At 41.5% G+C, this 12,802-nt stretch overlaps 1 protein-coding gene across 1 annotated transcript; it reads right to left on the bottom strand.

Moving 5' to 3' along the window:
* Positions 1 to 191: 191 nt before the first annotated feature.
* LOC138803602 (fetuin-B-like) lies at positions 192 to 6,514 on the bottom strand (the record flags this gene model as incomplete). The annotated part of the gene is made up of 5 exons (XM_069987668.1): positions 6,143 to 6,514; positions 5,726 to 5,836; positions 4,475 to 4,562; positions 1,280 to 1,443; positions 192 to 290 (listed from the first exon to the last, which is right to left on the bottom strand). Coding segments are annotated over exons 1-5 (711 nt in total), but the record flags the coding sequence as incomplete, so codon positions are not given.
* Positions 6,515 to 12,802: the final 6,288 nt, after the last annotated feature.

The raw sequence follows: 12,802 nt of genomic DNA, 5'->3' as shown, positions 1-12,802 counted from the left end.
CCACATCCCATATTAGCTAGAATTGCCTCCATGAAGCCACTGGCCACCATCTTTGGGTCTGCCTAATTTCTAAATAGGTAATTGCTTCTTGAGGGGAAGAGGAGTATCTCATACTTTGTGTAATTTGTGTTAAACACATTTAGTGATCATCTAAATTATGACAATAAGCAAGAATATTCAAATATACTCACCACAGAGTTTAGGGATTGCAGTGAGCAGCTCTCCTGGGACTTGGTACATGGTGACTCCTGGATTAAATATTCCACAAAGTAAGCAGAGCCAAACACCCACTGTTATGAGACAGGGTTGATATGTTAAAGTCAAGCCTTTTACTTGGCAGCATTAGATTTACAGAAACAATTCCAATGCCCAGACACAATATGTTTGTGTTACCACACAAACATATTGCCCCACAAGACACAAATCCACTGTCCCTGCAAGACCCCACAGGAGTCCAACATGCCCCATGATTTGTGTATTTAGAAAACACAATCACTACACCTTCATTAAATTCTTAAATTCTAAACATTTTCCCTTAGTGGGTGAGCTTATTTTTCTTCATAAATAGCTGTCTTTTAGTGTATATAAATACATGCTCTATATACAAGAGAGAAAATATATATTACATGAGAGATAGCAACATAATCCAAAATACAAATGAGTCTCCATTATCTCTAACCCAGAAAATTCAGTACCTGCCTCAGGCCCTAACATGGAATAAAAGTCATCTTGCTAAGTCAGATCTGAGCACATAGCAGTAAATAGTGAACCTACACAGACCCCTCTATTGAAGACAATGAATCCATTTTACATCTTAACACCAATGAAGTAAAATCAGGTCATGGGATATGCACAGACGTGCCATGGGATAACAAAGATGAAAACATGACTGAGTGTCCAACAGATTACCAGAGGAGGAAATATAGAGAAAGGTTCTGGAGTTCTTTTTTTTTTTTTTTTTTTGGGGTCCGGTCATGGTGCCTGAACTCTGGGCCTGGGCGCTGTCCTTCAGCTCTTCCGCTCAAGGCTAGCACTCTACCACTTGAGCTACAGCGCCACTTCTGGCTTTTTTCTTTTTGCTTATGTGGTGCTGAGGAATTGAACCCAGGGCCTCAGGCATGCAAGGCAAGCGCTCTACCACTGAGCCACCTTCCCAGCCCCAGGTTCTGGAGTTCTTAAGAAATGGAGAACCAGGATATTTTCTGCTGACCTTAGGAAATTATAGCAACAGTGATGAGATCCATTGTTTGCATAATTGACCTTGTCATTTTAGCCTTACCTGGCTAGAGGCCTTGGTGATTTTTACGAGAGAGTACTGCTTCGAGGGACTCTCACTGTTGAATTTTGCAAGAGACTCAGTCACAGCTTCCAGAACCTCGGGGTCTGACAAGTTGGTGGGGCTGGGGCAATCAGGGCACATAGTATGAATCTTTCTTCGAGAAACTGTTGATGCCAACGAGAGGAATTTATTTTCATAAGTCATGAAAATAACAGAGGCCAAGATTGAACAAACTAGATACTATTCAGTGTTAATGAGGATGGAGTGGGAAAGATCTTTTCAGGGATGAAAATGTTCCTCACAGAGTAAGGCACTTGTCTAAGAAGCACAAGGACTGAGTTCAAAATCTAGTACTACCAAAAGAAATATTAAAAAAAAAAAACAAGAGAAAGACAAGCTGGGCATGTGTAGCACATTCTTGTAATCCTAGCTACTCAGGATGCTGAGATCTGGGGATTATGGTTTGAAGCCAGTTCTGGCAGAAAAGTCCATGAAACTCTAATCTCTTAATTAACCACAAAAAAAAAATCCAGAAGTAGAACTGTAGCTCAAGTGCCAGTCTCGAGTGATAAAACTAAGGAACAGTATCCAGACACACACATACACACAGAATAATAATAATAATAAAAGAAGAAAAATATTTTCTGGAAAAGAATCTCCTGGAAATGCGTATTCTCTAATGAGCATTATTTCTTTCATAATAACAAAAGAAATCAAGCAAAACATTCACTTACCGCAAATGTATATACTCTAGAAATTTTGTTTTAAGATGCATAATACAGTATATTAATATGACACACCTCCTTCCCAGTTCAGTGTAATTTCTTACCATTGCCTCTATATACTGGGTGCCTTTAAAAGGTTGGGATTTCATTGTTGCCATGTCTTATTTGTTAGTTGGTGCTTAAAACATACCATAACTTTTAACACATAATGTTCAGTAAATGCTTATAAAATAAGAAGATGATAAAAATGAAGGTAGAAGCCTTTCCCTTTGGTTAGAAAATGCAGGTGAGACAGAACCAAATTGGTTGAACCACTGTGACTAGAAAGAATGATCACATTGATGAATAGCCATAGTGTCTGGGAAGAGCTGGAGATGGAAGATAATTTGCTAGTATATCAGGCTACGGATTTTACCTGTAAGCTTTTCACAGGAAACACATTGTTCAAGCTGGTCACAGGTAGCTCATACCTGTAATCCTATCTACTCAAGAGGCTGAGATCTGAGGATCACAGTTCAAAGCCTTGAGTAGGAAAATTTGTGAGACTGTTATCTCCAAAAAGCCAAGAGTAGAGCTGTGGCTCAAGTGGTAGATCACTAGCCTTGAGCAAAAATAAAAAGCTCAGAGACAATGCCCTGGCCTTGGGTCAAGCCCCAAGACTGGCACAGGAAGAAAGGAAGGAAAGTAGGAAGGAAGGGAAAGGAAAGAAAAGGATTATATATTGGCTGTATATTGGGAGACTATGAAAGATTATGGAAGAGTTAGATCCACCGCTTGTCATTCCTGCATTATCACCCGTCATTTCCTGACTCTCATAGTTCTGATAACTATGACCATCATACAGTACTAAGACTATAAGTTGTTCTCTAATTCATTTTAAGTTAGTCTTCTCTTCAAAGCCAGGAACCTTCAGCTGTGGCTAATGAAAGGTTTGCTCTTTTGCCTTGGCAAGGAAACCAGCTGCATCATTATCACCCGGAGGGTAAAAATGCAGAATCTCAGGCCCTGCCAAGCATACAGAATCAGAATGTGCATTTTAATAAGATCTGCAAGGAATCTCTCTTTTTCTCTCTCTCTGTCACACATACCCATAGACATACACACACACACACACACACATACACACACACAGAGAGAGTTTTGATAAGTGTCTACATCCTATTTCCCCATACTATGAATGCTTACATTCATGGACTTTCCCTTTGCACGAAAAGAAAAGATCCAAAATGAATGTATATGTATATTTCGAATGTCATTCATTTCAAGCTTATTCTTAGCTTATTTATATATTCAACAATGCTAATGATTCCTTAAACCTGAAAGGAATGAGTGATAGCAAGGAGAAAGAGGGATAATAGAGGATACAAGACTCTACATCAAGGTAGTGCATTATCTATGTTTCATTAGTGGTTTAACCAAGGTTTTATAAGCATGTGTAACAAGGGAGCCCTGACACATTCTTGACTAGAAAGCATTATGGAGAAATGGGGGGAAAAGTGTTGATGGTATTCCTTAAAGAAGAGAATGAGTTCCAAGGGCAGAAGTCATCAAGGATATGCTCAGTTCGGGGAGAGGCACAGGCAAAATACAGATTAGAAAATGCAATATATATTCAGATAATAATGTTTCCAATTGAATGGGATGTCAGGGAAATGATGGCAAAGGAGCCTGAGGACAAATTGTAAGATGATGTGCCAGTTATGTTAAGATTGAAAAGGTAGGATTTTATGCAGGAAATAAATATGGAGAAATTGAAGATGATTTAGGAAGATTCACTCTGGAAAGACGAGCATCACACATTGAAGTTCACTAGCAAGGCAAATACTGGAAGTATTGAATAACTGGAGTTGGAAAAAATAGAAATCAAGTATTGGTTGGGTGCTAGTAGCTCACACCTGTAAGCTTTACTCAAGAAGATGAGATCCGCAGATCCCAGCTCGAAGCTAGCATGGACAGAAAAAAAAAAAACAAGCAACTTTTTTTTTTTTTTTTTTTTTGTCGGTCGTGGGGCTTGAACTCTGGGCCTGGGCACTGTCCCTCAGCTCTTCAGCTCAAGGCGAGCGCTCTACCACTTGAGCTACAGCGCCACTTCCGGTTTTCTGGTGGTTTATTGGAGATAAGAGTCTCACGGTCTTTCCTGCCCGGGCTGGCTTTGAACCGCGATCCTCAGATCTCAGCCTCCTGAGTAGCTAGGATTACAGGCGTGAGCCACCAGCGCCTGGCAAAACAAGCAACTTTTATCTCCAATTAACTGCATAAAACAGAAGTAGAAGTATGGCTCAAATGGTAGAGCATCAGGCCTGAGCAAAAATGCCAAGTAAGAGTTTAAAGCCCCAAGTTCAAGCCTCAGTACTGACATGCAAAAAAAAAAATTGCAAGGGAGGAGAAAGCCTATATACTTTCAACAAAGTTCTGGTTAAACTCTTTTCTTCTTTTATTAAAATTAACAAAAATCATCACAATCTCTTACCTGGACGAAGAGTACAGTTATAGGCAGGTGTATAGAGAACCCTTCCTGGCTTATTAATATAAAACATTGCTTTGCATCGGCCATAAACCTGGAACCAATAAATACATTTTATGATATTGTAGATGGAAACATGAGGTTTTAAAATACACTTCCCCCCAACCTCAAGTGGAATTTGAAGATTTCATTTTCAAGTAATGAGAAACTTACAAACAAAACACTGTGTTGACCAGAGAATTGCTGAACCATTTCCCAACAGTTCTTCACCAGGCTCTCTAGCATCCCTCTCTAGTAAGTGTGAACCACTGAGTTCTAGCCACCAGAAGGCAAACAGACCTGGGAAGGAAACTGTGCTACCACTTCCAGGTCCAGCCCATTTTCCTTGTTCTCCCATGTTCTTCCTTTGTCAGTGACTTAATGCTGGTGAGCATGGGGGACTCTGAAAGCCACAAGTTAATGATAGCATTGTCTGTGTCATGGCATTGAAGAGGAATCTCCAGATCATCCTACAATAGAACCCCTTCTGAACATGAGCTTCTGTTTTGAACTCTACCTGGGTGAGAACTCAACTACTATCATGTCAGAGTCAGTACACTCTTACTCAGAGTTGTCAGTATGAGGCATTTTAGCAAAGAGAGCCGAATTTTTTTTACTTCTAAACATGATCTTGTGCTCATGCCACCATTTCGTATCCATCCATGGAAATAATTCCAGGATAGTTCAAAATCAAATGGAAACGGACTATTTTAAGATTCTTCAATGTCACCATTGGAAGGGTTGATTCTGAGTGCTCTAGGTTCCATGATTCCAGGAAAGCTATCCATGGTGTCTCTGAGAGACCACTCCCATAGTAAACCATCCCTTTTCCTCTTCTCCAACCTCATTATTAATGTTTATTAAACAAAACAAAATGAGTTTAAAATCTCTCCCTCTCCCTACCTCTTCCTCCCTCTCCCTCCTCCCCTGATCCCTCTCTCCTGATGTTGACCTTAATCCCACATCCAGATTCCTTATCTCAGGTCTTCTCACAACTCAAACACTGGTTCAGAGCCCACAGAAGGTAAAAGACAATCTGGGGGACAGCTTTTATACTCTGCACAGCATTATGCTAATATGACTTCTCACAAATTCCTCTGATTAAACTTGGTTCTGTCTACAGCCTTAGAATAAGCACACAGACACTTTGCCCAGATGATTATAAAGAAGAACATTGAAACTCTTCATCCTATTGAGCCCCTAACAACAAACACTTACCGAAGTATGAAGGGTCCTCACATCACAGTCCTTCCATGCTTTCTTGCTAAGCACATGACAGCCAGTCTCTAACACATCCAGTGTGAGGTAAAACAGAGTTCCAACGTCGTCCTATGAGAAGGATAAACACACCACACTCCACATGAGACAGAAATCCACCAAGAATGGATCCTTTATAAGTTGTAAAAAAAAAAAAACCTTCACTAGGAGTCAGAGGAGCAGAACTGTTACATTTGTTCCTAGCAACAAGGAGAATATTGTAGCACATTCTGGCAGAGGTAGACAGAACAAGTTTAGCAGGGTTTCCAACTTGGTAAGCATCTGCCAACTTGTATTTCTTGGTTCCCACTCCATGACTAGACACTAAAGCCTGCTCAATGCCTGCCATAGAAATGGGGGAGGGAGGCTATTATTTACCTGATACTCTTCCCAAACATCATGCACTCGGTTGAGGCTCAGCACATAGCCATCCTTTTGTTCTCTGTTGATGTCCTGCAGGGCAAAGCCTGCGAAGCTCAGCACATCCGAGTCATTGCAGCCCCGGGAAACCAAAGGTGAGGGGTTCTGGGCCTGCTGGGGTAAGGGGTTCAGGGCCGGCTGGGGTGGAGACCTAGCCACACAGCATGCAGCCAGGGTGCAGAGCACCAGAGACTGAAGCCATCCCATTCTGTGTGGAACAAGATGCAGACTGAGTCAGTTTGTGAAACTTCAGGGACCGGCAGTCTTATGGGGCTCTTCAGGTCAGACTTGAGCTGCTTTATGATAGTTATCTGAATAGCTAACTAGGATTTGAAACAGTGTGTTCTAACTTGTAACCTTGAATTTGAAATGTGTGTTTTTTTTTTTTTTCTGAATCAATACTTTGGATAAGATTTGTCAATCTTCTAACCTTAGACCCTGGGAGAAATTTCATACCCGTGTTCAGGTAAACAAATCTGTTTCCTAACTCTTCCCCCCACATCAAGGTTCTTAGGAAGTCATTGCTAGATTCTGGCTTGTGTATTCACCTGAGTCAGAACATGGGGACTCTTCTCTTCTTCACTCCTACGCCCTGCAGCTGGTCTCCTTGGCTACCCTGAATACTGCAGGTAAACACCTTCCTAGGTCCCAACAGGGCTGAGGCAGTGAGTTCAGACTCCCCAGCTAACTTCTTATGTTCCCTGCTCAAGAGCAGGGAATTTGAAGGGTTTAAACAGCTTAACCTCCCAGTCACTTTACAGAAGCACAGCTGAGATTGCTAATGCACCTTGAGAATCCGGCTAGAGAATATTCTTCTTAGTCTCATATAGGTTATTTTAAGTCAAAGACTGTATTTAAGGGCGAGAAAAAGCTAAGAAGATATCAAATGTCCTCCCATTATACTCCCAAGTTATTCTTTCTTCAGTGGATCTGAATGAAAGTAGATTCATTAAGGGAATTAAACCTACTGTTTATTGTTAGAGAAAGATAATGAGGGTCAGGTGGATTGGAACACTATCAAAACACTAGTTAGGACTTTTTCTCAGGTCCTATATGGAGTTCTGAAAGGTTCTATTTATTGGGACGATTTAAAATACATCTTTGTTGTTGTTTATTTGTGGCATTTTTTGTTTGTTTTGTTTTGGGTCAGTCCTGGGGCTTGAACTGGAAGCCTGGGCACTGTCCTCAAGCAATTTTACTCAAGGCTAGTGCTCTACCACTTTGAGCCACAGGGCCACTTCTGGTTTTCTGGTGGTTAAGTGGAGGTAAAAGTCTTAAGGACTTTCTTTCCTGGGCTGGCTTTGAACTGTGATCCTCAGATCTCAGCCTCCTGAGGATTACAGGCATGAGCCACTTGCTGTCTATTTGTTTTTTGAGACAGTCTGGCTATTTAGCCAGAGCCCAGATTGGCCTTGAACTTGAGATCCTTCTGCTTCAGCCTTCTGAGTGCTGGAATTATGGGAATGAACCACCATGCCTGGCTGAAAGACAAGTGTCTTAATTTTTTTCTATTTTACACACACACACACACACACACACACACACACACACACACACACACACACACACACACACACACACACACACACACACACACACACACACAGAGTAGTTTGTCACAAAAGATCCAAAATAGGAAGGAAGTCTCTGGATTACATTATCTCAGAAGACATTCTCTGAAACCCTCATCTTTTTTTTGTTTGTTTGTTTTGTTTTTGTTTCTTTGGGTCCAGTTGTGGGGCCTGAACTCTGGGCCTGGGCGCTGTCCCTCAGCTCTTCAGCTCAAGGCTAGCACTCTACCACTTGAGCCACAGCACCACTTGCGTTTTTTTTTTTCTTTTTGCTTATGTGGTGCTGAGGAATCGAACCCAGGGCCTCAGCATGCAAGGCAAGCGCTCTACCACTGAGCCACCTTCCCGGCCCTGGAACCCTCATCTTTAACATCCTCACTCACTTTTGCTCCATCCCTGGTCAATGGTTTTGTGTTCAAATAAATTTAGGACCAACTTCATCCATATATTCTGAGTCTTATAGAGCCTCCACTCACAGAGTATGTTAAAGACTCTCTGAAGCTTTGGGATGAAGAAAAGTATCTAAGCCACATTTCTCTTACTAGACTGTCAGAGAGCTGCCTTTTTTTGGGGGGAGGGGGTGTCCAGTCATGGGCCTGAACTCTGGGCCTGGGTGCTGTCCCTCAGCTCTTCAGCTCAAGACTAGCGCTCTACCACTTGAGCCACAGTGCCACTTCCGGCTTTTTTTTCTGCTTATGTGGTGCTGAGGAATCGAACCCAGGGCCTCAGGCATGCAAAGCAAGTGCTCTACCCCTGAGCCACCTTCCCAGCTCATGTCAGAGAGCTTTTTTGTGGTGATGTTTATTGTTAATCCACAGATACATCTTCAGGAAATCTGAACTAGTACATAAAGATAGCTAGGTTTGAGAGTTTTGTAATGAGCAACTGGTCATAAGGACAGAAGACTTTTAATAGAAATGGAGATATTCCAAATGGATTGAATGAAATGTCCCTTTGGCTTAAACACAAATCCAGGGTGTGGTAAGCTATAGTTGATAACTACACTTAAACAAGGCATTTAATATTTCTGAAGTATTCATGTTCACTTAAAACTTTGATTTCATGTTAAATTTAAATATGATTTATATTGTTGGCTAATATTACCATGATCATTACCATGATAAAATTTAATTTTTATTACAATTATTTTTATTTCCACTTGATAGCCATGCTCATAGACAACTAAGTCAGAGTATTTGAGTCACTAGATGATATCACATAGATCCATCTTATTTTTGTTCCTCTATTGGGGCTTTACCTCAGAGCTTCATGCTCTGTTTAGCTTTTACACTCAAGGAGAGTGTTCTACCTCTTGAGCTACACCTCCAGTTCATGCTTTTGGCTGTTCAGTTGGAGATAATAGACTGTTATATTTGTCTGAGTTGGCTTTGAACCAGGATCCTCAGATCTCAGCATCCTGAGTAGCTAGGATTACAGAAGTGAGCTACTGGCTTCCAGCTGAAAACTACTCTTTAAGATAACTGAATAAATTCACGGGCTGGAAAGGTGGCTTAGTGGTATAACGCTTGCCTTGCATGCATGAGGCCCTGGGTTTGATTCCTCAGCACCACATAAGCAGAAAACACCAGAAGTGGCGCTGTGGCTCAAGTGCTAGCCTTGAGCTGAAGAGCTGAGGGACAGCGCCCAGGCCTAGAGTTCAGGCCCATGACTGGACCCCCCACCCCAAAAAAAGATATCTGAATAAATTCAATCAACATACTTCCCAGGTGAGGAAATGTTAGGAGGTCTGAGTGAGCTTCCATAAGGTAGAGTGCTTGATGGAAAATTCTAAGTAAATTAGTGGTAGAACCCACAGGAGACTTTTCATTTAGAATTCAGCTAGCAACGAGTCAACTGAATGAACTTGGAAAGCTCCTTAACTGCTGTAAACCTCAGTAGCCAAATCTGGCACATGGGCTAATTATATAACCTACCTTAGAAATTATCCATGTAGAAGGCTAAAGTAATGCTTGGCACACAGTGCTTTTTTGTGATCATGACAGATACCTGAAACTCAATAAGCATTAATTGACTACAATGCCAGGAACTGAGTTAGGTTCTCCAGAATCAAAGGCTAATGAGATTGACGTGGTTTGGCTATGTTCCCCAAAGTTCACATGTCAGAAATAGTGCTGAGAGGTAGAAGTAACTAGGCAATTGGGGTTTTGACCTCACAAATGGATTAAAGTTATTATCACAAGAGTAGTTTTGTTATAAAAGTGTATGTGTGCCGGGCACTGGTGGCTCATACCTGTAATCCTAGCTACTCAGGAGCCTGAGATCTGCGGATCATGGTTCAAAGGAAAGTCCATGAGACTCTTCAATAAACCACCAGAAAACTAGAAGTGGTGCTGTGGCTCAAGTGGTAGAGTGCTCGCACTGAGCTGAAGAGCTGAGGGACAGTGCCCAGGCCCGCAGTTCAAGCTCCATGACCAAAAAAAAAAAAAGTGCATTTGGCTTCCTCTTGCTCTGCTTCTCTTGCCCCCTCTCCCTTTAGGCCATTGAATGGCATAGCTTGCTTCCCAATCTCCACTTCATGAAAGAGAAGTTTCTGTTCTTTTTTTTTTTTGGGGGGGGGGGGTCCGGTCGTGGGGCCTGAACTCTGGGCCTGGGCGCTGTCCCTCAGCTCTTCAGCTCAAGGCTAGCACGCTACCACTTGAGCCACAGCGCCACTTCCAGCTTTTTTCTTTTTGCTTATGTGGTGATGAGGAATCGAACCCAGGGCCTCAGGCATGCAAGGCAAGCGCTCTACCACTGAGCCTCCTTCCTAGCCCTAAGTTTCTGTTCTTTACAAGTCAGTAGGTATTCTATTACAGAAGCACAACATGACCAAAAGATATTAAGACTAATAAGAAGAAGTGGAGATATGGCTCAAATGATAGAGGATGAGTAATGAGCAGAAACTCTAAGTGAAAGTATGAGACTTTGAGTTTGAGCCCCAGTACCAGCACATCCATCCCCCTTTACACACCACACACACATACACACATACATATATATACACACACACACACACAAGATTAATCCTGATTTCTAGAAATTAATAAGTAGTTTGTGAGGATTGATTATAAACTCAAATCTAAAGACTTTAGTTCTTGAGGTTGGCTGTAGGTATTGGTTCTAAATGAGAAAAATATGAGGAATTGGCTATGGAAACCAGAAGTGGGTAAACATTTTTTAAAAAATCAAATTGAGAGGCCATTGGATTTGTGGGGGTTCTGGCACTTTAAATTCCTACACAAACAAATCAGAGCTCAATGTAACAAGTACATTGAAACTAGAAACCACCAACTAACCCCCAGCTAGGAACTTTCCACATCAGCTAATCAAAGTTTTTGGGAACCATTGTAGTCATTGCCAAACCTGGGGACTTGGAAAAGATTTGGCTTCACACAGCAGGTGAATACACATTTATTGAGCTGCTTCCTGAAAATAGGCCTGAACCTGAAGAAATGTGCCAGCCCCATGCCTAGGAAGGCCATGAGTTCAACAGCAATGAACAGCAGGGCACAAACAGGTTAAAAAGGATAAAGGCTGACCACAGGATAAACTGGAAATTGCTACAAATCTCAGTTCAGCCCTTATCTGTATTAGTGGCATGGCCTTTCTCAAGCCCCGTTTCCTCATTGTGCAGTAGGGTTTAGAACCACGCTATTGCTAATTTCAGTTGGAAGGCATTCTGCCTTTCTTTGTACATGCTGTCATTCCATTTCTAGGAGATGCTACTCCTCAGAGCCATTAAGATGAGCTTGTTCAACCATCCATAAGGTTTTGTTTCAATCTCCATCTAGGTTGAAGAGCATGGGAACTCTGAGAAAGATAGCAGGAGGGAAAACGCTAGCCTTTGGAGTTGCCCTGGCTAAAGATGGTCTCTAAGCTGGTTGATCCACGTCTCCTCTTTCCTTATCTCCCTCCTTTCCCCTTTCTTCCACAAACACTGAATGGGCTTCTACTTTATATACTGCCAAGACCCAGCATCATATGTAAATAATATAGATGAGTTTAGAGTATGTGCCAAGCCCTGTACTAAACACTGTGTTTCCTCTCTCATTTAAGCCTATGACCAAGTCAGAGCTATAGATTCTACTATTATCCCCATTGCACTAATGAGAAAACTGAGGGATAGGTTAGATAACATGGTCAGGGTTTGTATCTGATTTATATGCCATCCAAGGGGGCAAAACCCAGCTCTTTCATAAAATAATGTCAATTGCAGGGAATTGGATAGAACTAGAACAAATCATGTTAAGTGAGGTAAGTCAAGATCAGAGAGACAAATGGTGCATGTGCTCTCTGATATGCAGAAGCTAGGTCTAAAATGCACTGGGATTTGACAAATTACACAGAATTCTAGATACTCAAAAGAGGATAGTCTTAGGAGAGAATCACAAAGGTGCAAGTGCCTCTTCATATGAATACATGTGTATATGTATATAAAATAATATGTATTCTGAAACAAACTCCAAAGATATGGAACCAAAGGACTTTTAAAAAATTATTTTTATTTTTTATTATTCTTTACCTTATATATGGTGTATATGTATATAAAATAATATACATTCTGAAATTAACTCCAAAGATATGAAACCAAAGGACTTTTTTCTTTTTCTTTTTTTTTTTGTGGGGGGGGTCCAGTTGTGGGGCCTGAACTCTGGGTCTGGGTGCTGTCCCTCAGCTCTTCAGCTCAAGGCTAGCGCTCTACTACTTGAGCCACAGCACCACTTTCGGCTTTTTTCTTTTTGCTTATGTGGTGCTGAGGAATCAAACCCAGGGCCTCAGGCATGCAAGGCAAGCGCTCTACCAGTGAGCCACCTTCCCAGCCCTTTTTATTTTTGTGTTTTAACTATTTTTATTTTTTATTATTCTTTACCTTATATATGGTGTATTCATGTGCATATCTGTGGGAGGGTGGGGGGAGGGCACAGAATCAGAGAATAAAGGGTAAAAAAAAGTGTAGCAGTGGAGTGCACTGGTTGTACTGGACATTAATGATAGTGAACTATGCAACACAGGGGTGGAGATGGGAGGGGGGGAATGGGAGACAATG

This window comes from Dipodomys merriami, unplaced genomic scaffold (assembly GCF_024711535.1).
Source record: "Dipodomys merriami isolate MVZ:Mamm:240054 unplaced genomic scaffold, mDipMer1.0.p SCAF_3426, whole genome shotgun sequence".
In the NCBI taxonomy this organism is placed as follows: domain Eukaryota; kingdom Metazoa; phylum Chordata; class Mammalia; order Rodentia; family Heteromyidae; genus Dipodomys; species Dipodomys merriami.
The sequence above is the reverse complement of the archived record's forward strand: the minus strand, read 5'-3'. Positions and strand labels throughout refer to the sequence as shown.